The sequence below is a fragment of the Calypte anna genome, chromosome 26 (genome assembly GCF_003957555.1).
Source record: "Calypte anna isolate BGI_N300 chromosome 26, bCalAnn1_v1.p, whole genome shotgun sequence".
Taxonomy (NCBI): domain Eukaryota; kingdom Metazoa; phylum Chordata; class Aves; order Apodiformes; family Trochilidae; genus Calypte; species Calypte anna.
Genome location: NC_044271.1, coordinates 2,983,267 through 3,008,682, shown reverse-complemented (window position 1 = coordinate 3,008,682; position 25,416 = coordinate 2,983,267). Strand labels below are relative to the sequence as shown.

Here is a 25,416-nt window from a genome sequence, read left to right as displayed (position 1 = left end):
ATTTTCAGCTCTCAAAGGATGCTTTTTATCAGATGTCTGGACTAGCTCCACAGCCAAACTCTTCTGGTCCATTCTTTGAGAGGGAGTAAACAAAAAATAAATTCTAGTTGGTTTTACTTTTTTTGGGTTTTGGTGTAGAATAATTTACACAAGGCAGACACCTTGAGCATCCACATTCAGGAACAAACCCAGGGCCCTGCCCAGCTTTCTTACTTTGCAGGTCACAGATTTTTTTGGAAAAGCATGGTTATGGTCAGGCAAGCTGCATCCTCCAAAAGGAATCAAGGATTTTCCCTTGGTTTTGTTTGCTCTTTGTACCAAGGCAAAATCAACATTCCTCTGATTCAAGATCCACTGCACACCTAAAACCAAAGCTCAATCTTTCTGCACCAAGAGGAAATGTCAACTGAAGTTCTGCTGATGCTGACCCAGACAGCAGAGCTGATGCCAAATCCCTCTGACCAAAAGCAGGCTAAGGAGAGGAGATTTAGTTCTATTCTCAATAAATTCTTCCCTTTTTAGAATCAGCTTCCTCAAAGGGCTCCTACATGGTTGTGGCTACTTGCACAAAGTGGATCCACAACTGTGGATTCAAGACAAACCCTTTGGAACTCTGTAAAACTGAGTTTTATTTTTTCATCTGACAGCCTCTGGTTGCAGCAAATCAACTTGGTGATGCCACATACATAAACCACCACTCAACTTGATGGCAACAGCCAAAGGTCTCCACATCAAGGAGATCTGCTAATACTGTTCAGGCTCAACAGCAGCCAATTGCTGTTTAATTAAACCCTAATCAAACCCTAAAAACTCCTGTTTTGGCAAGACATCCTGTACCTCATTAAATACCCCAAATAGCTCCTATGCAACACGACTGCACTTCTAATGGATTTTCAACTTCTCTGCTGAGCATAAGGTCCTGTGGGACTCTTTGCAATACCACACTCCCTGATTATTAAGATAAAATAATAATTTTGTCCCCATACCCAGGACCCCAGAGGCCAGCAGGTATGTAACATTCCTTACAGAGGGGAACAAAACAGAACAAAATTGTTATGGACACCCAAAAACTCAACATCAAGTTTTAAAATACCTGTCAACTTGGACAATGTTCCTTAACTACGGATGTAGTATATTTCCATAGGCAACAATACCAAGAAAGCCTCTTGATACAGCATTGAGATGTGTCTTGTAAACAAATACGCATTAAAAATAGAAGAGGTTAAATTGCAGGGTAAAACATGAGTAGAATACAAAAAAAATGCTATAAAACAACAGCAAAAGGTAACTAAAAGATACACAAATAAACCACGGGTAGCCAACTGACTGCTGGAAGTGTAGGTTCTGGCCCCAGCACTAGGGAAACACTAGGAAATGGGTCAGAACTCGGGGTCTGTGCTCACCTGAGAAACTGCCCCACGAGCTGGGCTTGGCTCCTGCACCCATCTCCTCCTCCATCAGTTCCTGCAGGGAAGCTGAAGTCCTGAGGGAATCTGCATCCCACTGCCTCCTGAAAAGCTGTGTAAAGAAGATCTGCAGGCAGGCAGCCTTTGCTGTGGTTCAAATGAAGACTAAAAAAAACCCAATAAGGATCTGTTTGCTAAGTAACTGAGGTCTGAAAACAGAGGGAGAAATCATCCCAAACCAACCACTCAACAGCCAAAGCCTTTCATATTCTAATACACACTCCATTATAGCAAAGATTGCATGGATACTGAAGTCTTAGGATGCTCTAAGTTAAAAAAAAAAAAAAAAAAAGACTTCTCAAATTCAAGGAATTTGCTCCCTTCCTGACCTACTGCAAAATGCAACCTGAATGTGCTAAAGACAGTGCATAGGATTTACATTCAGCCATCACTGCTGAAGACCAATTTCAGAAACAAGGACCTAAGCTGCTGTTAAGGAAAAGAAAAAACATTTTTCCTCCGTCACTACTAGGATCACATTCTCTGAAAACAGGTAAGACGGAACAAGAATGGTTCTAAAACCACGGGGTATTATTAGCAGGTTTCTGCTTTCCATGGATTGCTTCTGCTAGCAGCACGTGTTGCTAGTGGCATCCTGACAGCTCCGGATCTCAGAAAAAGCCAGACACAGCACACACAGCAACAGCAGTGCAAGCTTTTCAACTCTGCAGTACTATTATACAGCAGCAGGGACACAGAAAAGAGATTTCCAGAAGCAAGACAGATGTTCAGCTCCCATGCTCATCCAGCCTAATTCTACCACCATCCATGAATGAACCAATGCAAATATTACCAAGTATTCAACAATACCATGGCTACTTCAGCAACACCAATTGGCATGTAATAAAACATCTCTGTAATGCTGAATTTTTGTGTTTTTTTTTAAAAACCAACACGCTACTATACCCATATTACAGAGTGCTAACATGATAATTAACGGAGAGCCTATATTAACCCCCACGTTCCCTACACTAAATTAAAAACAAGTTGCAACGAGCTGCAAACTGCTCCTGCAGGGAGTGGAGGTGCCAGCAACCCACACGAGCCAGCTCCAAGCAGTCACAGTGACACTGTGCTCCGTGGGGAATGTGATCCCAGCCAGCTGGCAGTTCCCTACCTGGGACTAAATGTGTGTTTAATGAGGCAGACTATATACAAGATAATATTACCTTAAGTGACCTGAAAGTTGTCATGGAGAAAAGGTGAGCAAACCCTTCCTCTCCCACCTCCCCTCTCTCACCTCACTTGCCCAGCTGCCTCCTGAGACTGAATAATCCTTTCTGGGATTCTCCTTTCCCTGGGCAGGTGCTCCAGAAGGAAAAGCATCACTTCCCCAGCACTCCCTGTCGGGAATTTGGGTATTACCAGGCTGAAAGCAACACCCAGGGGCTGTGTGTCCACATCAAATTCCTCTGAGGGGGTGATTCCTGCACCAGCTGGGCAGAACATCCTCACCAAGATGCTTGGAGAAGGGCATGAAACCAGGCCAAGCACAACTGCCAAGCTGCAGGAGGGTTTGGCTCACTCAAAGTGATACAGTTTACAAAAAAAAAAAAAAAAAAAAAAAATTAAGTGCACGTGTGCACATACACAACTTTCAAACAAATACACTTGGCTTTTCTCCATAAGGGACAAGGAAAGGGAAGCAATTAAATTGCAAGTCTCTTAGTGCTCATTAATTATTTTTAAATCCTAATCCTAGTCTGCAATGCTGCTCTCAAGTCCACACGCTTGGTGGGCATATAATTGGCCAACCTAAAATAACCATTAAAAGTGCTGCTATTTATATATAGCTATATATATTTTCTAGAGCAGACTCATAAGCCATCATGCAAACCAGAAAAATTCCAGGTGCCTGCTCTTAATTATCATCTGCAGCTTGCTTTCTGCAGTTTAAAAAAAAAAAAAAAAAAGTCAAATATTGCACATTGTCAGTTTAAGAGCTGCTGGCACAGGAACTTTATCCTGCATCTAAAACACAAAGCAGAATTATGCCTCTGACATAACCCAACAGGAAGACAGTTCACTACACGAGCTCCCTGCTCTCTCCACCTGAAGAACACAAACTTTTTCTCCCACCTCCCAGTGGGTAGAGGACTTTCTAGATGAAAAATTCCCAAAAAAAGCAACTCCCCTCCGCCCACCCGCCTGGGGTGTCATGTCAGGAACATATTGAGTGGTTTACAGATTTCACTGCTGGAATAGAGAAAGAGAACCTAACTGCAGCAAATGAGGTCCTAGGTATTGTCATATGCTTTAAAGTGATTTCAGGGTTTGCAAAAGTGGCAAAAGGAAAAGTCTGGAAAGCCTGAGCTCCCCACTGCTCTGTAAGACAGGTGCAATATATACAGAGTACACTGCCAGCTCCTCTTGCTGCAAAGGTACAAAATCTTCCTCTGCTTCTTCAAACCTTAAAGACAGTCAGTGAGGATATCAAAGGAAAGAGATTGTTTTCTAGTGGACATTTAAAGGATATCTTACATCACCAACTCAATGTACACTTCAGCAAACCGAAGTTGCTGCCTGACATCAGCTGCCCAAAGGGAGCCCAGCACTGCCAGAGCATCCTGTCTCTGAGAGGCTGGGAGTCTCTCTTTTTTTCATGCTTGAAAGGCCTCCTGAGGTTTAAAAAATAAATCTAACTACAAATTCCATTCCATCAGTGTTTCAAATGGCTCTGGAAACCAATCCTGTAACAATCCATACACACACAGCCACCAAGAACAGCACTGCAAGCACAAATTTACAAGAAGGTTGCTAGGAGGTGGTTCCCCACTCTGCTAGCTCTGCACACCCAGCCCAACTCATTTTGGGGCTGAGTGCTTCCTCAAATGATAAAAAAAGCAATAGATCTAAAGGAAAAGGTGAGATAAGAGCTGGTAGAAGAGGAGCTTCTCCACTTCAACTGGTGGGGAAAGAGCAGGAACTTTAATGCTCAGGCCTCAGGGTTCTGCCCCACAGTTTGGGTCTGAAACTCCAGCATCAGGCAGCAACCTCACCCACCACAAACACACCCTCCAAACCTCACGGGAAATCCACCATCCTGCTCATCTTCTAGCAGTGAGATTACAGGCTTTGTAACAGGTCTCTGGCACAAGAAATGTTTGGACTTCAGCATTCAAACGTTCTGAGAACTGAAAGGAACCAATCCCACCATCCGTTCATCTCCAAGTCCGTGCCTCCTCACCAGAGGGGGAGCAGGGAAGCATCCAAGACCACTTTTCCCAGGGGCTGGAGACTGTCCAATGCCATGGAAAAATTGTCCATATCTCAGTAAAACAATCACTGAGTATTCCTTGAAAATTTCTCCCTGCCAACAAGATGTTTTTACAGCAGAAAAGACTCGAGCGGTTTTGTTGCTGCAGAAGGCCCCGAGGCAAAGCTGATGCACACATACACATCCCTGTCCCAAGCATCTCCTGGAATGCCACCTTGATTTGATTTCTGCAGAGGCAGCAGAAGAACAGAGGGGTTTGTTTTATTTTTTCCAAAAGTCCCAGAGAAAAGGCTTCTCCTCGACTGCAGACTCAGCGACTGCAACCCCAACCCCAGCTCCCCTCGGCCACGGCGAAGTCTCCCAGACCAAGGAGGGGAGGGAAGAGACTGGAGCCTCAGCTCCTATTAAGGCTTTTGCATATACATTCCCAACCTGGGTCTTCAAAAAAAGGGAATTTTGCAAAAAAAGGCATTTTATCTGGGAATGGCAAAAACTATGATTGTTGAGAATCTCTGCGGAATTACAAATTGCTCGTTTAAAAAACACGTCAAGTGTCACATCTCTCCCTTGCTTGCCACTGTGTCCTTTCCATGAGTTCATGTGCTATGTCTTCTGCAGATCAGGGGAAAATGGGCCTGGGGTTGAGGGTCCATCCAGTCCAGACAGAGTAAATGGGCCATGACTGTTCAGCACTGATGGAAACTAAGAGACAAAACACAAAGAAGCCATTTTAAGGTGCTGCTCCTCTCAACCTGTGCATGTGGAAGCTCCCCCAGGTAAAAAAAAAATAAATTAAAAACCAAACCAACAAAAGCAAAGGCAGAACACAACAACAAAAACTACCTTGAGCTTTCTGGCTTACCCCACGTAAATTATTTTTAAATGCCACTGCATCACAGACCTCACCAATCCAACTGCTGCAACCAGTACCACCCAGTCTGTAACCTCTGCACCACCTGTGTCCTAAACTGGGACTTTAAAACACGTTGTTGGGAAACCATGGTCTGAAATTGTTCCTCATTTAATTATCAGCTATTTATAGAGAAAAAAGTCCAATGCATTTTCCAACCTACTTGTTTATTCCCTATCCTCATGGTACATATAAAGCTCCTTCCTTCATCTCCATGGAGATGGCAGATATAAGCCCAAAAGACAACAAGTTATATTTTACCCTGTGCCTAAGCACACTCAGGCAAGAGATGTGGTTATTCCAATTCCAAAGGGGAAGGGGAAGGAAAAGCATGAGTAATCACAACTAAAGGATTTTTAATTAAATTTTTTCTTATATATTAGTTCAAAGAATGATTTCTCAAAAGCAGTGAAGCTGAGAAATTCCAAACAGCAGAAGAGAGCAGAATATAGAGATCATAAGGAACTGTGCTACATATTGCCACAGTCACACAAAATCTCCCTTCTTACCAGAGATTTAATTAATGCCTTTCAACAGAAGAGGCTGCTAACAAATTATTAAAACAACCAATGGAGTAGAAAAATTTTAATTTCCAGGAAAATCTCAACTTCTAAAGTTACAGGGAGGCAATTTTTACAGACTTAAAAAAACTGTAATAACCCAGCCTGCTATTAATTTAAAACATTTCTGCAACAGCAACATTTACAACATACTTAAATAAAACTGGGTAAAAACTGGTATATTATCTCTCTGAAGCTCATGTAGGGGAGGGAGAAGACTGAAAGATCCCAGATTTGTTTCTACATCAGGTTTTTGGGGTAACTGATCCCTGCAGGTCTTCTGGGGATGCTCTAACAAGTGTGGCTGAAAGGGAGAGCTTGGCTGAACTTGCTGGCACTTACCTGAAAGAGTGTGTTAGCACCTTGCAACCTGGCAGGACTGAGAGGAGCCACGGGGCTGAGTGTACTCCAGAAGTGAATACTGGAGAGCAAGGGGCTCGGGGTCAGCAAAATGGGAGTCTGGAAAACACCAGGAGATGGGTCAGCAGTGCAAAACCTGCACTGGAACACACAGCACCTGTAAACCCAGCTGCAACCATCCCAGCAAATCTGCAGGAGATTTCAGGAACAGATTTCAAGTCAGTGCCCAGCACTGATTTTTTTGAAAAAATCAGCCCATGAATTTCCAAAGAGCAGGGAGTGGGCAGCAGTGTGGTCTAGGTGACACTGACAATACAAGCCACAACAAAAGACATTTCCACCCAGCTTCTGATTGTTCTGGATGTTGCAGGCTGACTGGCCAAATGCTGCAGAGGGCATCAAAAGAGCAACTGCAGTTGATTTTTTTCCCTGCCTTCAGCCATTTCAGGTTTTGATCAGCAGTTTCCCTGCAGTTTCACTCTAATTCCAATTTATTACAGGAAAGAGATTAAACATATACAATTTACAGCCTGGTTGGGTTCAGTTCTCTTCAAATTTTCCATGAGGCATAAAAGCTCTCCTTTCCTCCCCCAAAATTAACAACCCAATCAAGCAGCTCTTCTTATTGCTGTTAAGTCACAACACTCAGGTCTTAAGTAAAGGGCTACAAAATCAAAGCTGCTAAACAGACACCTCACATGGCTCTGTTTTTTTATTTATTTTCAGCATCAGCCTGGAGGATTAGGGCAGGGTTTAGGGGTTTTGAAATAATTCAATATTAGCCTGGCAACCTTCACAAAGGATCCTGCTAGTGCTGGTTTGGGTCTTGCCTCCACATGCCAGTGCTGCACAGACATGCACAGCTGACATACCACTTGGGCATACAGCTTGGAGTGGAAGCTAATACCCATTTTGAAGAAAGTTTCTGTTTCAGAAGAAAAAATTGGGAGTGATATCCTGAGTTTCAGGACTCCAATCTCCTGAATATTCATTTTCCACTTTCCTTCCCTCTCTGTTTTAAGACAGAACATAACCACTGTTGTTACCGAAAGCAAACAACAGCAAAAAATTAATAATAATAATAATAATAATAATAATAAAATAATAATAAAATCATAATAATAATTAAAAACACACAGCAAGAAGAAAGGAGTTTGCTTACCTGAGAGAAAAGTGCTGGAGTAAGAGAAGCAGTTGGGAGAGAAGGACTCAGAATCCCCAGAGGACTTGGATCGCTGCCGGTAATGACAAGCGTAGGAGCCAACTCCAGCCCTTTGGGTTTTTTAGATCTGGAGAGGTGATTGGCAAATTCCTTCTCCAGCACAGAGGAATCCTGCTCTTTGGGCTCTGGGGATTGATGCTGAAGGCTCTGAGCCTGCTCCAGCTGCTGAGAAGCCACGGATTCTATGTCTGTGTCAATGTCCAGATCAGGGTTGGAGCTCAGGGGTGGCGATGGGGGGGTGGAAGGAACTTGCAGAGTGGGAGACACTGAGGATGATATAGGTGGGGTTGGGGTGAAGCTGGTGTTTAAGTTTGGCAAAGGTGCTGGAGCTTCAGGGACAGTTAACTTGGGCAGCACGAGGGTCTCCAAGGTCTGGAGAGTTTCTTCTGATCCCAGGGGAAGAGAGGAAGCAGTGGAAGTGGCAGAGGCAGTGGAAGGGGCAGAAACTGCTGAAGTGGTGGAGACCATGGGGACAGAGGAAGGCTTTTTGGAGGGCATGGTTACAAACTTGATGACAGAAGGGGTTGGATCCTGAGCAGGTTTCTTCTCTGTCAGCTTCTCAGCTGGATTCTCAATCTTGATGGACCTGAAGAGCTTCACACTGGAAGAGTTCAGGGAGTTGAGAGTGAAGGAGGAGTAGAGTCCTGAGTGGATGTAGTCATTGCGGCTGGAGGATTTAGCACACGATTGAGACTTCTCCTTCCCACAGTTTTCCACATCCTTTGGAGCACTGCTCACTTCTGCAAAACCAGCCAGGTCAGGGTCTCCTTCTATCCGGCCCACAACAAGTGGATCCATATTTAAAATCTCCGGGTAAGAAACAAACTTGTACACAAACTTCTTACCGTTCACTTTTTTAATGATATTCTGTGGGGAAGAAAATATAAATATTTAGGCCTCCTTCAGATTTAACTTCTTCCTACAAACACTGCTTAGAGTAGCTACACTGTAATCTCTCATCAAAATTTGTTGGTTTTTTTCTTTTTTAAAAACACACACACTTGCAATGCAGTTATGCTCCCCAAGTATCATTTTCAGACCTCCCAGAAAAAACACTGAAAAGAAGTGAACTTAGCCTGACAGTAAATATACAAACAACAGCCTTAAAACTGCCAAGAAATTCTGTTTCAATATATTGAACCAATAAGAAAAGCTAAGAAATCAAATCCCCATTGCCCACATCAAAGATCACTGGTCTGAGTACAGCAGCTATAATGGAACAGGAGAACCTGCACAATTAAAGCTTAGAAGTCTGCAGAACTGCAAGCTAATACCTCAGATCAAATCATCTTCAGCCTTAATAAGATGATAATAAAAGAAAATAAGTAGCTGAACCAGTCAGCAGCAGGCAGGCTCATCAGCTATTTCAATACCACAGAACAACATCTGTTGAACTCGTTCTGCTCCTAAGTGAAACACCAGACACAAACCTGGGCCAAAGAAGATTCTTATTTATTGGACAATTATTACTGTGACCTTTCAGTCCCAAGTCAGATTTGTGGCACCCAGCAATAAAGTCCAAGCAATGTACCACCTGCTGCACACTGACAGCTTCTGCAGAAACTCTGTTTTATTTTTTATCTCAAACACCCACACAGTAACAGTTGTGGGATAAACAGCTCCTTGAAATGAAGGTAAAACTCCCACACTGGGGTTCCAGTTCAGCTTTTTGACACTACCTGTGCACTAATGAAAGGCTCCACTGAGTTATTAGAAGACATGTGCTAAACATGAGGAGAGTCTTACTGGGCTGAACTGGCTGATCCCATTAGAGCTTCAGTTCTGAATTCAAGGGAGAAAAATATTTTGGGCTGCTTCACTGAAAATCTTTACTTTAACAGCCCCTAAACAGAGACAATTGCAGAAAAGATCTCAAGGTGGTGCAATATTCACCATTTCAATCACCAGAACCATTCTGCTGCTTTAAATGGAGTGTTGAGGATTTTAACCCAAGCAAGGGAGAATATTTTTGGAAAGGGGATCAGGATTCAAAGGCAGATTCGTATTAACAAAGACAAAAAACAGAGAGAATGTGTTGCACAAAGGTATCTAAAACCTCACAAAATAACCATGGAGGAGGGGGAAGTGATAAAGACAAAAAACAGAGAGAATGTGTTGTACAAAGGCATCTAAAACCTCACAAAAAAACCATGGAGGAGGGGGAAGTGATAAACAAAGGGGAAAAAAAAACCCCAAACCTCTGAACATAACCTAATACACCTTAAGTCTGGGGACAAAATAACACCTATCCCCCTTGGAGAGAATGAAAAAGGCAACAAAGCTCATTAGGCAGAAGCTGGTAAAGAGGGATAAGGATTTGAGGTGGATTTACAGCCCTTGTTACCTTCACATAATAGTATCTGAGTGCACGGCTGAGTTTATCATAGTTCATGCTGGGTTTGTTCTTACGGATCCCCCAGAGCCTGGCAACCTCCTCAGCCTGCAGCAGCTTGAACTCCCCGTCGCTGGAGGTCCAAGAGATGATGTTCTTGTTCTGAGGCTCTTGGAGGAGCTGGAGGAGGAACTGCCAGAGGGTGATAGCACTGTCCATAGCAGGAAGCTGAAATTCAGAAGAGGCAACAGATTAAGAGCACTGAGTTTTCTTCACCTCCCCTAGAAAGGGAGGGGGGGAGGAAAGGAGCAGAGATGTTATTTCCAAAGCCAGCAAGAGTAAAAAAATATTAGTCACCAGTCGTGAGAGATGTTCCCTGCAAAACAGAGAGGCTAAGAGCCAACTGCTCTCGTCTCCTCCCACATGTCAGTACTTTTCACATGGGTTATATTTAGCCTCATTTAACTAAATCAGGTCACTTTGGGTAAGTTGCAATGAGTCATTACCCAAAAAAAATTTTTTCTCAGTTGTTCCATCTTCACCCACTCTTGACTTGTACTGCTGAGAAACAGCTCAGGTGCATCCAGGTAAAAAGCAAACCACCCCCTCACCTCTTCCTTTCCATACCTGCACCCACCTCCAACCTTGGGATCTTTAAGACAACAGAGCAGATCAAGTTACCAGAAAACGCAGTGCAGAACCACTCAATTTCCCTTCAGTTCACATTCCCTCTGCCTCTTTGTGAGCAGCCCTCTCCATCCATCCCCAATCTACTCTCTTTCCAATCCCCTCTTTCCCAGGTACCACCCGTGTCCTTTCTAAGAAAGTAAACGTGAAAGTAAATTAAATTATTCCAAATGCTGCCTTTACTTTTTCTTTTGATTCCTGCCCTGTCTGAGCTACATCAGCCATAAGGGCTGAGACTTCCCAGGACTGGTACCTGTCCCACCATGGTTTGCTTGCCCTGAAGCTGTGGGTGTCCAAGTTCAAGGACAGAAAAGACAGAACAGAGGAGTTTTTCCTTGACCAGACCTGACTACACAAAACATGACTTCCACAGATCTGTTTAAGCAGAACACTAATAATCCTGTCTGCACAAGGGAAGAATGAGATACACCTTGAATTAAAACAGTTAAAATTCTATTAATTCAGCATCCTGCATGGATTCTCTTACTCAGGAACACAACAGCTTCTCCTGATGCAGCTTCAGCTTCTTACAGTGCAGTAAAACCAAACCCAGAATAAGGAGCATCACAATGAATTACACTAAAACTGTTTTGATAGGTGTAATTATTTTTTCCCCCACACACAGCCAAACCTCAATAAAGGCAAACCCATGGAGCACAGGGGAGAATCTGCAGAGCCCAAATTCCCAAGCAGCAGAAGCTTCAAAAAAGAGCAACTCAGCAAGCAGGACCAACACCCATGTTGTTTGATGTCCATGTCTGCACAGGGATAAGTTTAAGATTCAGTCAGGACTGCCAGTTCATCTTCCTTCCCAAAGCCTTTTATTCCAATCTCATTACTGCCCAGCACTTATCCAGCCCTATATAAGGAAGAGAACTGGTCTACATGTCAGAGCTTCAGGACTTAGTCAGCCCTGTAAAAGGATTGCTGCAGTTTACACAGGACTACACATTCCTATTTAAATAAGGTGCCCCAGGGCAGGTACTTTTTTTGGGCACAGCTCATTGCATTTAACCTATTTTTAAGAATACCTGCATAATGGCAGCCTTGCATGACTGCACAGGGATGTTCCATTGATCAAGTCAGTTAAATTGCTGCAATTACAAGGCACAATCTCAAAGTGAAGGACACCCACACCACCCAGTTATGTTGGCCTGAGGTGCTTTCCTTGGTAATTACTGCACACATACAACTCCATGCTTGCCTAAATTAATTGCTTGGTACTCTAAGAAAATATCAGCACTGTGCTGGAGACTCTTCCCACACAGCACAATGCTGCACCCCATGACAACTGGGGGGGGGGGGCAGGCAACCACACTGAAACTTTTCCAGGACTTCTCCAAGATGTGCTCACATTTGCCAGGAAGATTTCCACACCTGGAGCCTGACTGTCCTCTTGGGATGGAGGATGCCCATCCATAGCGTGCTGGGCAGACAGAAGGACTGGATCCCACCAGCCTGCAGAGCTGTCAATCCCTGGGAGATGTGTGAGCAGGGAAGGAGCAGGGAAGGCAAGGGGAGTGAGCAGTCCCACGCTGGGTTGCTCAACAGCACTTTCAAAAGCCAGAAGCAAGACTGCAGCAAACAGCACTGACTGGTGCAATGGGAGGCACCCATGGAGAAATTGGATTAGCAGCAGAATTTCAGCCTGGCAAAGGCTTTTCTTTTTTTTTTTAATTTCTTTTTTTCCCCCTCCTTCTAAAATATCCAGGCAGATTTCAGCCCAGAATGTAAATGCTGTGATTTAATGGGGCTGCTCCAGTTCAGGAAGAGCTCAGCACTGCTGGTGCTGTCACAGAATCAGGGAATCCTCTGGGTTGGAAGGGACCTCTGAGACCATCAAGTTCAACCCTCTCTCTGCTCCCAGGTCACTGCTGGTTTTGAAGATTAAAGATGCACAACACTGACAGCACCAAGTGCAGAACACACAGTGACCAAAAGGATGGGAGAAACAAGATTTTTATAAAAGTCACCCTTCCCTCGGACGAGCTGTGTTGTTCTGAGGAATATTTACCAAGAGAAGACCTCATACTGCCTCAATCCCAAATAATTCAGCTGGAAGGCTCCTTCTCCCAGGGGCAGAATCACAGATACACAGTGTCAGACTGCTCAACTTGCTACTGATGGCTCTGGAGTTCAATGTTTAGGGTGGTCATGATTCCATCCATCCTTTGGAGGATACACTGCTTACCCCCAACACCCTCAACTTTAAAAATTTAGTCTTATGCTAGACACACTAAAAACAGGGTTGAGAAGTTTTATTTATTGCTTGGCTGTTGTAAAAGAGGAGCAGGGAGCCCTTCAGAATGGTTAATGAAGAAGTTGTCCCGCAGCTTCGACAAGAGCACCCTGTGCTGGGTTAGGAACTGACTGGAGGGCCTGGCCCAGAGAGTGGTGCTGAACGGGGCTGCATCAAAATGGTGGCCGGTCACTAGTGGTGTCCCCCAGGGATCAGTGTTGGGCCCAGTTCTGTTTAATATCTTCATTGATGATTTAGATGAAGGGACTGAGTCCATCATCAGCAAATTCGCAGACGACACTAAGCTGGGGGGGGAGTGTGGATCAGCTGGAAGGCAGGAGGGCTCTGCAGAGGGACCTGGACAGACTGGAGAGTTGGGCTGATTCCAATGGGATGAGGCTCAACATTCCAAGTGCCAGGTCCTGCACGTTGGCCACAACAACCCCATGGGGAGCTCCAGGCTGGGCACAGAGTGGCAGAAAGGGACCTGGGAGTCTGGATTGCCAGGAAGATTAACAGGAGCCAGCAGTGTGCCCAGGTGGCCAAGAAGGCCAATGGCATCCTGGGCTGGATCAGGAACAGCGTGGCCAGCAGGTCCAGGGAAGGGATTCTGGCCCTGTGCTCAGCTCTGGGGAGGCCACAGCTTGAGTCCCGTGTCCAGTTCTGGGCCCCTCAGCTCAGGAAGGAGATTGAGGTGCTGGAGCAGGACCAGAGAAGAGCAAGGAGGCTGTGAAGGGATCCAGCAGAATTCCTGTGAGGAAGGGCTGAGGGACCTGGGGGTGTTCAGGCTGGAGGAGGCTCAGGGGAGACCTCATCACTCTCTACAACTCCCTGAAAGGAGGTTGGAGCCAGGGGGGGGTTGGGCTCTTTTCCCAGGCAACTCTCAGCAAGACAAGAGGGCAGGGTCTCAAGTTGTGCCAGGGGAGGTTTAGATTGGAGATTAGAAAGAATTTCTTTCTGGAGAGGGTGATCAGGCATTGGAATGGGCTGCCCAGGGAAGTAGTGGATTCTCCGTGTCTGGAGATCTTTCCAAAGAGCCTGGATGTGGCACTGAGTGCCATGGGCTGGGAACCACGGGGGGAGTGGATCAAGGGTTGGACTTGATGATCTCTGAGGTCCCTTCCAACCCAGCCAATTCTATGATTCTATGATAAGTTTCATTGCACAGGAGAATTAAAGCCCCTCTTTTTTAAGGAATATGACATCTACAGGAAACAATAGAGAAACAACTCAGTGCAACGGGTAGTAAAGTTTTTCTGAAGATTATACACAGGCAAAGGAAAACCCTCCCAGCTGGTTAAAGCAATGGGACCTTGTCCCTTCAGATTCCAGGAGAAAGCTGTAACTGGCAAAGTAGGATGTGTATACAGGAGACAGTGTTGCACTATGAATCAGACATGTAATTTAAACTTTTTTTTAATTAAAGTTGCTTTGATACAGCATAAGAATACATCAAAGAACTGTTGCTTCTTCAGGAAAAAAGCGGGATTAAAAAAAACAAAAACCAACCCAAACATCACAGAAAATGCAAAATAAAACCAGTAGAGGCCAGATGAGCATTTCTCCTTGTTTATGGTGAACCAAGGAACACATTAAAAAGCTTCTTCCTTCTTCAGCACCTGGGGCAGAAGCCAGCAGTGCCTTTCATGAGCCTTCATCTCCCAACCACAGGGCCGGAGCACAGCTCAAGCTCCCTGTGCCCCCAGCACCTTCAGCTGCCATGGCAGGAGGGAGCAGCCCCCTCCTGCACTGACTCTGGAAGGATTCCAGGAGATCCTCTTGTCCTTTTGGATCAGACACCCAGTGGAAGCCACACTCTCCAGAGATGCTACAGCCCCACTAATCAGAGAAACTGAAGAGATCAGGATGAGGACAGGAACCCCCTGTCCCACTCCTACTCTGACAACGAGGAGATGTTACTTCCCTGGTGATTTCTAAACATCATTGCAGCTTCTTTCAAAACCAAGCCTTCCTTCAGGAAAAGTCATCAATCTCCTAACACAGCTCCCCATCAGCAGAAAAAGCCCAGCAGTCTGATTGCTCTTTCTTCAGGATGAATACACCAGTAATTCCAAGCACACCACTGCAAACTGTCTCTTGGCTGAAGGTTATTTTCCTTGTAAGAGGCCACGGAGGAGGGAAAAAGGGCTCATGTGAAAAGAGAGGGAAGGAAGCAGGCAGAGAGGCAACGCTGCAGATGGTGAGACCCTTTCCACTTCTGCACCATCTGAGTACAAAGAAAAAAATAGTTGCTAGAGGCAGAGGGCAGTTATACTTTGTAATGAGCATGCTAAAATAGAGCACTATTATTGTCTTGAGATCTTCTCCAACGCCTACAGATGACCCTTGAAGTCTACTGAGAAGCTGCCAGAATTTGGCTGCAGTACCCTAAAGACAAGCACTGCAAACTCCAGCTTCCTCGTGCTGCTGTAGCTTTAAGCCTTGGGTTTAAAAAAAATTTAAAAAAAAGAAAAATAAAAAAAAGAATAAAGAAAAAGCCAGGCCATGAGATAGGTTATCTCCAGTGACATCTCCTCCTGCATCCATGCTCCATGCAATCCATTGGATCAGAGAGCCCCAAGGCTTTGGATCTTCTCTGGAAGGAGAGTGAGCAATCAGCAGCTGGCAGGGCAGGCAGGAGGAACAGGTTGGGAAGTGGCACAAGGTAATCCCTCCCCATGGCCAGCAGCTATATTTACTATTGCAAAACCAACTCCAGGCTTCTGCTTAAAAAGCAGAGGGACACCTCGCTGGGACAGAGCCAGCCCGAGGAGGTAGCAGAGGAAAGGCCAGGGAGGATCCGCACTATCCCCACATCTTCAAGGTCTTCTGGCAGATTTCCTGGGCTTTGACTCAACACTCAAGTCATCTTTCACCTCAGTTTGTTCCAAGAGCATCTGCAGCCTGATGGCTTCCACAGATGGCCCAAAGCAAGCAGGCAGGTCTGAGAGAACCCCCAGAGCAATGAGGGATGGTGCAAAGGAGGGAGAGGATGTCCAAGAGACATCCCACAGTGAGGACAAAACCATCACCACCAAGTATTTAAACACTGGATACAGATGTCCAGGGATTTACACAGAGGGCAGATGGCACAAGGTGACTTTGGAAGCAGCACAGAGATGAACACGTAGGGGGACACAGAAACCTCTTCTCAGTTTTAAAAAGGAAAAAAAAAAAAAAAGGCAGCAACAGTAACTTTGAAATGGTGCTCAGGATCTGACACTTCAGGGTTCAAATCAGGTGAGCAAATGAAGTCTTCAGACAATTCCAGGAAAGCAGGATTTGCCGGGTATACAGCACAAGCACTCTGCACACAGCAGGCAAAGCTGAGCTGCCAAAACCATTCCCCTGGCTTCTTAACAGGGCACAGTGGCCACGGAGTGTGAACAGAAGGAACCTGGAGACAATAACTCCTGTCACCCTGTGCAGTGTTATACCTGTGGACACACAAGGCTTTGGGAGCTGTTCCAGGGAAACAAACAACAGAACAAGGAAATGTGTGGAGGTTACAGGCAAAAAATCCCTGTTCAAAACAAGGGTAACTTCAAAGCTGCATGAGGTTTTGCAGTGTCTTCGTCCAGGCAATTAAATAAATTCCTTCTATTCCTTTTATTTTACCAACTGGACAAAGAGGTGTAATACTGCTTGATGAGGGATTTAATTAAGTGGTTATCAACACCCAACCAAACAACAACTCCATTAGCACAGCACATTTACTACTAAACCCCTTAAAAAGTAGTTTCAAGCCCCTGGGACTGCAATTCATCTGCAGTAGTACTTAAAAAAAAAAAGTAATTCTAAAATCTTTGAAGAAATTTTTACTCTAATTTTAGAGTCTGCTGTCCAACCTGTCTGAAACCAAACCCCAGACTCTTCAGGGTGCTAGCACCCAGCTACTGACCTGCTGAAAAGCTTGCCAGGATGCTTGGTCCCCTTCCAAAACACAAAGGATCATTTTGAAAGTAATTTAACTACCATCTCTATCACTTGTTGAATTACTAGTTACAATCCTGTTATGTGTAAAATAAACTCACTGTTTACAAGAAATCAAACCCAAGATGCAAACTTCTACATCTGCAACAAAAACTCCAAATCCTGTCAGCTTTCCAAATAGTAATTAAATTCTAATTTTTCTAATAAATACCAAAATCAGGCAAGAATATAAAAAAAAACCAAAAACCACAGACTCTAATAAACTCTTGCCTTGTGCTCTGACTCTGGAATTCACTGCACCCAAACCTGTCAGGGAAATCTCCCCGTTCTGCAGGAGAGGTTGTGGTTATTGAGGCAGGAAGCTCCTTGGAAGGAAATGCTGAAGGATGTCCTCATGATAAGAGTTGCTCCAGAGGTTTTTTTCATTGCCTAATCCCACTCCAAGTTTGACAGTTGTATTCACTCTAAACAAACACAGCAATACATTCTGGGTTCAAAAACTGTTACTTTACAACAGATCTTTGGGGGTTTAGGAGCAATTTGTTGCAGCTTTTTAACTCTTATTTGAGAAACAAATATTTGCTTTCCTAAATATTTTCTATTTTCCATCTAGGGACCAATAAAACTTCTTGTGTTAGCAAAAACAGCAATGGGAAAGAAGTCAGGGGCAGCCACACTTAGGGGTGGAGACTCAAGCTGAGAGAAGCAGATGAGCCAAACAGCATTTTCTTTTTTTCAATCTCAATACAGAGGCAGTGGTGCCCCTCTCTGTTAACCAGTGTGGTTTTGACTTGCACACCTAGACACTTAAAAATGTTTTAACCTGTTTGAACAGGGGATTTCAAAGCACAGCTCCTGTACCTCCTCCAGTTCCTACAATCACTCTGATCCTCCAGCCCTGGGTGAGCATCATCCCAGCACAGAGAGTTCTGTGGACAGCAAACCTCATTTCCTCACTTTTCTGTACTTTCATAGAATCATAGAATTGGCTGGGTTGGAAGGGACCTCAGAGATCATCAAGTCCAACCCTTGATCCACTCCCCCCATGGTTCCCAGCCCATGGCACTCAGTGCCACATCCAGCCTCTTTTTAAAAATCTCCAGACACGGAGAATCCACTACTTCCCTGGGCAGCCCATTCCAATGCCTGATCACCCTCTCCAGAAAGAAATTCTTTCTAATTTCCAACCTAAACCTCTCCTGGCACAACTTGAGACCCTGCCCTCTTGTCTTGCTGAGAGTTGCCTGGGAAAAGAGCCCAACCCCCCCCTGGCTCCAACCTCCTTTCAGGGAGTTGTAGAGAGTGATGAGGTCTCCCCTGAGCCTCCTTTTCTCCAGCCTCAACACCCCCAGCTCCCTCAGCCTCTCCTCATAGGATCTGTGCTGGATCCCTTCACCAGCCCAGTTGCCTCCTTTGGACCTGCTCCAGGACCTCGATATCCTTCCTGAGCTGAGGGGAAAGTCTTCTTTGATGAAGACTCTCCCTTTTCTACCTCTTCTTTTATAAGAGAGTAAAAAGAACACGGGAAGGTTTAGGACAAACAGAATGGCAAATTTCCAAGTGCAGCTCTGCTCCGGGTTGGTTTCTGACACTGTGATTCTTTCCACATAAACCATAAAAGCCTTTATTGCTGTGGAAGCTCTTCCCTAAGCTGATTACACTTGCTCCCTCCTTATCTGCCACCACAATGGGTCGAGGGGAATGTTTACCAACAGCAGATTAAACACCACAGGCACCAAACATCTCCTGAAAGTAAAAGCATCCTTGTGGGACAGCAAGGGCCAGGACTGCACATCACCCCAGAGAGAGAGCAACCCCCCCAACAAGAGGTTAAACCTTTTACGTGGCTCCTAACTTTTTAAACGACACTTCCTTTTCATCCTAGATGGAAAAAAGGTTTCCTTTAATAATGTTTATAATACACGCAGCCCCGTTGCTATGACGACGGAACAACGATTCACTACAAACAGGCGCTAAGACCCTAAAAATAAACAGGCCGACCAAAAAAAAAAAAAAAAAAAGAAAAAAAAAATCAGGAACACGCAGCTCTGTCAGGCAAGCAGTGCCTGGTGCAGGCAGCCTGGTTGTTCTCCAGCTGATGGAGATAAAGAAATGCTAATGACTGATCCTACACCCACTGAGCAGCACGCTCCCTATTCCCCAATTCCTCAGGAGCTGCCCCCCAAAAGGAAAACCCTGGATACCCCCCCCACTGGGCAATGGGGATTCTGACACCCGGTGCTAGGAAAATGGGGGTTGTGAAAGCAGAGCCCAGGCAGGTCTCCACGCGGGTGTGTGGGCAAGCGATACCCCCCCCAAAAATACTAAAAAGTGGAGCAGCAGGTATTTGCATACTTTCTCCGTGGCCTCGCGTATTGATGTGGACAGAAACCCACGCGATGCACAAAGAGACGGGTACACGAGTGTTAAAGAGAAAAAAAAAAAAACCGCACACCAAAAAAAAATCAAAATCAAAAACAACCAACAAAACAACCAAAACAACAAAATAGCCACCAAACAAAACAGTAGCAGAGTCGGGAAGTAAATGAAAAAAAAAAAAAAAAAAAGAAAACCACCCCAGCACCTGAATCCCAGCCGCGGCTCGGAGAGGGGAGGGAGGCTCAGACCCTGCCCGGGCGTCCCGGAGGGATGGAGAGAGGAAGAGATGGAGGGATAGAGGGATAAAGGGACGCCCCGGCCCCCGCTCGGCCACGGATGCGGCTTCATCCCCCTCCCCGCGGCCCCGTTGCGGAGCGCGGACCCCGGCAGAGCGCAGGGAGCGGCCCCGGGACCCCGCGGATCAGAGCTCCGGCCCCGCAGAGCCCCCGCTTCCATTTCCCGACTTCCGGACACGGGCGAAGCAACCTCACAGCCCAACACCCCCCCTGCCCCGCACACCCCCGGGAGCGGGGATCCCGCATCCCATCCCGGTCCCTCCGCCACCCCCATCCCCTCAGCCACCGCCGGCCTCGCCCGCTCTCCCCCCCTCCCCTTCAGCCCCTCGGGGCTCCCCCCCTGCCCGGGCCTCCTCAGGGTTCTCTCCCGGCCCAGATCCGCCCCGCAGTGCCGGTTGGGCCGAACCTCCCGCACTCACCCAGGAGGAGCCCCGCCGGTCCCCGGGCGCTGCGGTCCCCTCGCGGCGGGCAGGTGCTGGGAGCGGCTCCCCCGCCGCCCTTCATGGCCGGGCAACCCCGCGGCGAGCCGGGCACCGGAGCCCCATCCCGCGCGGGAGGAGCCGGGAGAGCAGCGAAGGGCAGCGGTGCGGAGGCGGCGGGGGGAGAGGGAAGGGGGAGCGGCGGAGCGTTACATGGCGGGACGCGGAGCGCCAGCGCCTCCGCCGCGGAGCCTCCGCGGCTGCCGTACCCCACACTTCCGCCCACGGCCCCGCAGCAGCCAATCACCGCGGGGCTCGGGGGCGCCGACGACCAGTGGGAAGCGGCTGCCCGCTCCCGCTCGCAAAGCCCCCTGGGAGTTGTAGTCCGCCGGGCCTAACGGCGCTCGCAGCCATGTGCCTCTGGCCCGACCCGGCCCCGCCGGTGTCCCCTCCCTCCCCACAAACCCCGGGACCCCCGGGTAGGGGAAAAACCCCGGGAGGAGTTTGTGGGCCGTGAGGGCAATAACGGAACCCGCGGTGGGGCTCGGGAGAGCGGAGCTGAGCACTGGCGCATCCCCACCCCGGCGGGGCACCGGGAACATCCCGGTCGGGGAAGGGGCTCGGGCTGGAGGCAGCTGCAGAGTTAAAATGTTTAAAAAAAAAATAACAATAACGTGAAAAATAAATTAAAGATGTAAATAACAAGGGGGACCCTGCAAAACGGGGCTGGTTAGGTGCATCCTGGATGCCTGGAGCCTGCAGAAGGCTCCGGGTTTGGCCGGGACTGTGCGGATGCTCCGTATCCAGGGCTCGTTCCCATGGATCCCTCAATCCCAAGGCTCCAGCAGCAAAGCCACCGGTGCCTTGGGGCTGCCCGGACCCAGCAGAAGGCAGAGAAGATCCCGGGCTTGCTGCAGAAGCCGGCACACACAGCAAGGAGCCTTAATCACCCCAAAGCTCATTAAAACGACCCCGAGAGTCCCAGGGAATGCTCATCCCCAGGGAATGCTCATCCCGGGCCGAGCACCCTCAGTCCTGAAGGATTTAATTAACCCCTCTCTCCTTGTCCCGTTGGATGGATGAGTTATTTGCCACTGGATCAGGAACCGGGAAGTAGGGAGAGGGCAGAGCTCAGACCCTTCCCTGCCAGGAAAAAACAGTCTAGGGCTGTCCCACCACGGGATTCCCACCCAATGGAACAAAAAAACCAAACCAAACCAAACCAAAACAGACAAAAAACAAAACAAAACAAATTTAAAAATCAGATACTAAGCAGCACTTCACCATTAAACACTGCAGATGCCAAAACATGCAAAATATTTTGGGTTTCTGGACAGATGCTGGACAGAGGGGAGCCCAAACTCACACAGGACCCTGCTTGTGTGGGCACAAGGCAAAGCACAGCACACCCAGGGATATTTTTTTCCTCAGGGAAGTCCCACCACCCCCAAACACCCAAACTCCAGCTGTAGGGAACGCTGTTCCTCTGAAGGCAGAACCGGTACCGGGTCATCTCCTGGTCCCCTTCCATGGAGCCAAATGACAACCAAATGAAGTGAGCTTCATTTGGAAACAGCAAGACACAATATGATAATATTATTCACAATTATATTTCAAAATACCTTTAAATTACCCTTTGCTGCACAGTCCCAGGGAGTCAGAAGGGAGAGGAAAGCAGAGAAAGGAAGAAAGTTCAGAGAACTCTGATGCCTTTTGACTACAAGGAAAAAAATACAGGGTTTTCACCCAAAGTGTGCTCTCTCTCCTGGAAGAGGGGAAATTTTCAACCAAGCTGACCATTATTTCCTTACAGAAGTTGACCACCATGTTTTAAAACAAAACTAAGAGCACAGTTCCCATATTTCCCACCACCAGTTTAAATTTTTTCAAGTGTGCTAGAGATCGGGCAGGGATGGGAAGTAAAAAAGGTAAAAAAAAAAAGGAGAGGAAAATCCCCCCCAAAATCCAGGCTCATTCTCCTCATCTGTCAGATTAATTACAGCCCCTTTGAAAGGAAAGCAATTGCTGTTTTTCTTTTTTCTCCTTGGAAAGCATGGGTCTTCATTTCCACAGAGCACTTCAGGTTATCAGTACTGCTGTCCCCTTAGGAATTCCCAAGCCAAGAAGCACTGACCCAGGAAAAGGTCTGGAGCTCAGGAGGCCCTTTTCCCATGGCACTGAGCCACAGCCTCCTAACCTCTACCTGGTCTGGGCTGCAGATGACTCAAACCCAAGTCTCTGGCTGAGCCAGACTTGCTAAAAACACCACAAGCCTTTGGTCATGCATTTTCCTGCACCAATCCCTCTCCAGCTCTGCTCCATCCCAACCTCTTGCTCTGTCGAGACCTTGTATTTCTTCTCCCAAAGTAAATTAAAAAACACCAACAAAAAAAAGGAAAACAAAGAAAAGGCCTCTCAGACTCAGAGTCACACACGGGAGGTTTGCCAGCATCTGCAGGAGTGTGCCTCAAACAGAGCTAAAGCCATTTCTCTGGGAAAAGACCAGCACCTGAGACTGCACGACTGGCTCAGGGAGCACTCCCAACCCCAGCTGGTTTCTCCAGGAGCTCCTGGAGCCTCTGCAGGAATGAAAAACCAATGGTACCAGTGCTCAGCACTCCACTGCTTGGAGCCTTTTCCCCCCCCGGCACAGAGCATCACTCCTTGGAAAAGAGGGAGAAGGAGGCAGCTCCAAAAAGGACCATTTCCCAAGATCCTTGATCCCCCAAACCTGGTGTTTCAGTACACGTGCCAGACTCAAGTGGGGTCCAAACATGTTTTGCAAGGCAAATAGCAGAGCTCCAACTCCAAATTCTTCTTTCCTGGCTTTGTTTCCACTTGCCATCAGCAAAATCTACCCACACACCCCAAATTTTTTTTCTTTTCTTAGCATGCAGGAGACAAGGCATGAGCACAGAGGGTGCAGACTGCTGTGGAACAGGGACAGCAGAGAAAAATCAACTTCAGCCCAGTGTCCAAGGTTCCTACAGGGTTTCAGCTACAGCTGGGCTGACTCCCCTGACAAAGAATCAAATCCCTTTTTTACAGGGATAGGAAATTCCCTACTTTGTGCAGCTCTCACTTTGTGCTGCTTCCCCTGCAACCCAACGTGGGCTTGTTCCTATCTTAGGCAACATCACAAGGGAAAAAATATAGGACAGACAAAAGGGTGGAATAAAATCAAGCAGGCAAAAAAGCTCATCTGCAGAGACCTTTTGAAAAGTACCTCATGTGCGAAAGCATTTTAAAGAGAAAGAGGCAGCAGGAAAAGGAAGTCAAAGAAATTTCAGCTGGGATTTCTGGTCAAGGTTAATCAGGTGGCAGCACCTAGAAACAGATTTTGCAAGTTCTGAGGCAAGGAAAAAACCATTAAGTGAGAGGTTCCTGCCAGTTCTGGGAAAACACAGGACAAACCAGGCAGAAAAGCAGCACAGAGATTTCTAAAAGCAATGAGTTTTCTGCCTGCAAGGTTCTGACTTTGCCATCACGTGGTTGTTAGCTTGGGAGAGCCAAGGGAGGGGAGCAGGGAAGCACAGAGAGAGGGAAAAGCCAAAAAAATCCTGCAGCAGCTCATCAGCCCCTGGTGAGATCCTGCTCCAGAAGTGCTGCAGGAATAAAGCTCCCAGCTCTGGGACCAAGCTTGGCAAGTGCACTGGGAATCTAAAAGTCAGGAAATAAGAAGAGCTAAGAAGGTTCCATGCCTCTTTGGAGAGAGGATGTGGTCCCAAGGGAAAAACCTTTGGAGAAGGGAGAAGCCTTTGGAGCAGGGAAGGGTTGTTTGTGGGGTTTTAAGGTTTCACACCCAAAACCCACTCGTTGCTCTCCTTAGGGACAGAGATGCTCTCAGGAATGTTCATGTTCAGCACTTCCCTGGACCACTGAGGCTTCAGGTACCAACATGAGCCCCTTGCACCTCAGCTCTGAGACATCCTTGGAGGTGAAAGGGGGAGAAGGGGGAAAAACCTCCCCTTGCTCACTTTCAGAAGAGCCCCCCAAGAAATCCGGGTTGCTGGCCATGAGAACCCCAAGTCCTGGGGGTCCCCTCCTTTCTGGGGTCCTCACTGCAGCTCTACCAAAAAGTGGGCAGGAGTTACACAAGTTTCACAGCCAGAAATCTCCTGTCCTTTGGTTCAGAGCAGCTTCACCTCATCTCAACCCACAGCAAACCCCCAGCTTTGCCACCAGGGCACACAAAGTGCTCCTGGCAGAGATGCCACCACCACCCTCCCTGTCCCAGGAGGCAGTGGCACTTGTCCTGCTTCCCAGAGCTCCTGAAGATGCTGCAGGATGCCCAGGGATTATTAGAGAGGTCCACAAATACCAAGTGCCTGTGCTGGAGCTGAAAGGAGCCTGGTGAAGAGGCTGGAGAAATAAATCAGTTCCCATCCTCCTGTTCTCTTGCAAGCTTTCCCCTATTTCCCAGACGTGATAAAGCCTTTTTTTCACCCAGTTCTCTGCATTTCCTTCACAGAAAGCAGCTCTGTGGTGGTTGCTAGTGCTCTCAAAACCTGGGCTGGTTTCAAACCTTCTTTATTTCTGAGTCTGAGCCCCTGCCTGGAGGGCTGGGCAGAGAGAGGAGGTTCAGTGTCCTGGTGCTCACCCAACCCAAGAGAGATTTAACTGGGGAAGAGGAGTTTAGGGATGGAGTCAATGCTCCAGAGCTCAGTACTTTGCCAGAGCTAAAAAATTTTGAGCTAAAGCTCAAAAAACCCCCAAACTTTTGAGCTAAAGCTCCAAAATCTGTTCATATTCAAAGGAGCACCCAACGGTTCACTTGAAGAAAAAGCAGATTTACCCAGCTAGATGACAACCCCCCATGAGAACCCTGGATGCAGCAGGAGAAAGGATAATATTTGGATTCCCTCCTGACTCAAGCTTGGAGGTGGTTTCAGGTGCTTGTGAAAGTCAAGCCCTCAAGATGTGCAGCAGAGGATTCTCTGCTTATTGCACAATGCTGCCAAACTTGTTTCCAACCCTCTTGTCCCCACAGCCCTTCTCCTCCTAAAAGCACAATTCCCCTTGGGATGTTCCCACATCCCGAATAAAATTCCTGAATATAAAAAAACCTCCCTGGTTCCTCCCCTCCTTGCCTGACCCAGCAGCAGCTTCACAGCTGGTAACAAGAGGGCAAACCCAGGGCCCCTGATGACCCTTTCAGTGACACCTGGAATTTAATTTCAGAGCCTCCTGGTTGTGGACACTTCCAAAGGGCTGGAATAGGAGAGGTGAGGAGCAGAAATTTGGGGTAATTCACAGAGAAGAGCAAACGCTTCCAAAAGCCAGCAGGGATCTGTGGACATTGAGCTGCAAATCTGATTCCTCCCCTCCTGCCGTCATGTATTTTCTAAAAAAAGGCTTTATCTGAGTGGAATTCCCAGGAAAATAGGGCAGGAGAA

The 25,416-nt window shown here is 47.0% G+C and overlaps 1 protein-coding gene across 1 annotated transcript; it reads right to left on the bottom strand.

Moving 5' to 3' along the window:
- Positions 1-292: 292 nt before the first annotated feature.
- Positions 293-20,278, bottom strand: ELK4 (ETS transcription factor ELK4). The gene is made up of 5 exons (XM_030465663.1): positions 20,021-20,278; positions 10,080-10,295; positions 7,676-8,602; positions 6,496-6,612; positions 293-5,385 (listed from the first exon to the last, which is right to left on the bottom strand). Exons 2-5 carry the CDS (start codon positions 10,284-10,286, stop codon positions 5,287-5,289), a joined length of 1,350 nt encoding a protein of 449 aa, XP_030321523.1. The 5' UTR covers positions 10,287-10,295; positions 20,021-20,278; the 3' UTR covers positions 293-5,286.
- Positions 20,279-25,416: the final 5,138 nt, after the last annotated feature.

Coding starts and splice junctions, on each gene's coding strand:
- ELK4 (XM_030465663.1), bottom strand. CDS start 10,286: ATGGACAGTGCTATCACCCTCTGGCAGTTCCTCCTCCAGCTCCTCCAA. Junction 8,603..10,079: donor TCAGATACTATTATGTGAAG/GTAACAAGGGCT, acceptor TCTTCCCCACAG/AATATCATTAAAAAAGTGAA. Junction 6,613..7,675: donor CTCCAGCACTTTTCTCTCAG/GTAAGCAAACTC, acceptor GGTGTTTTCCAG/ACTCCCATTTTGCTGACCCC.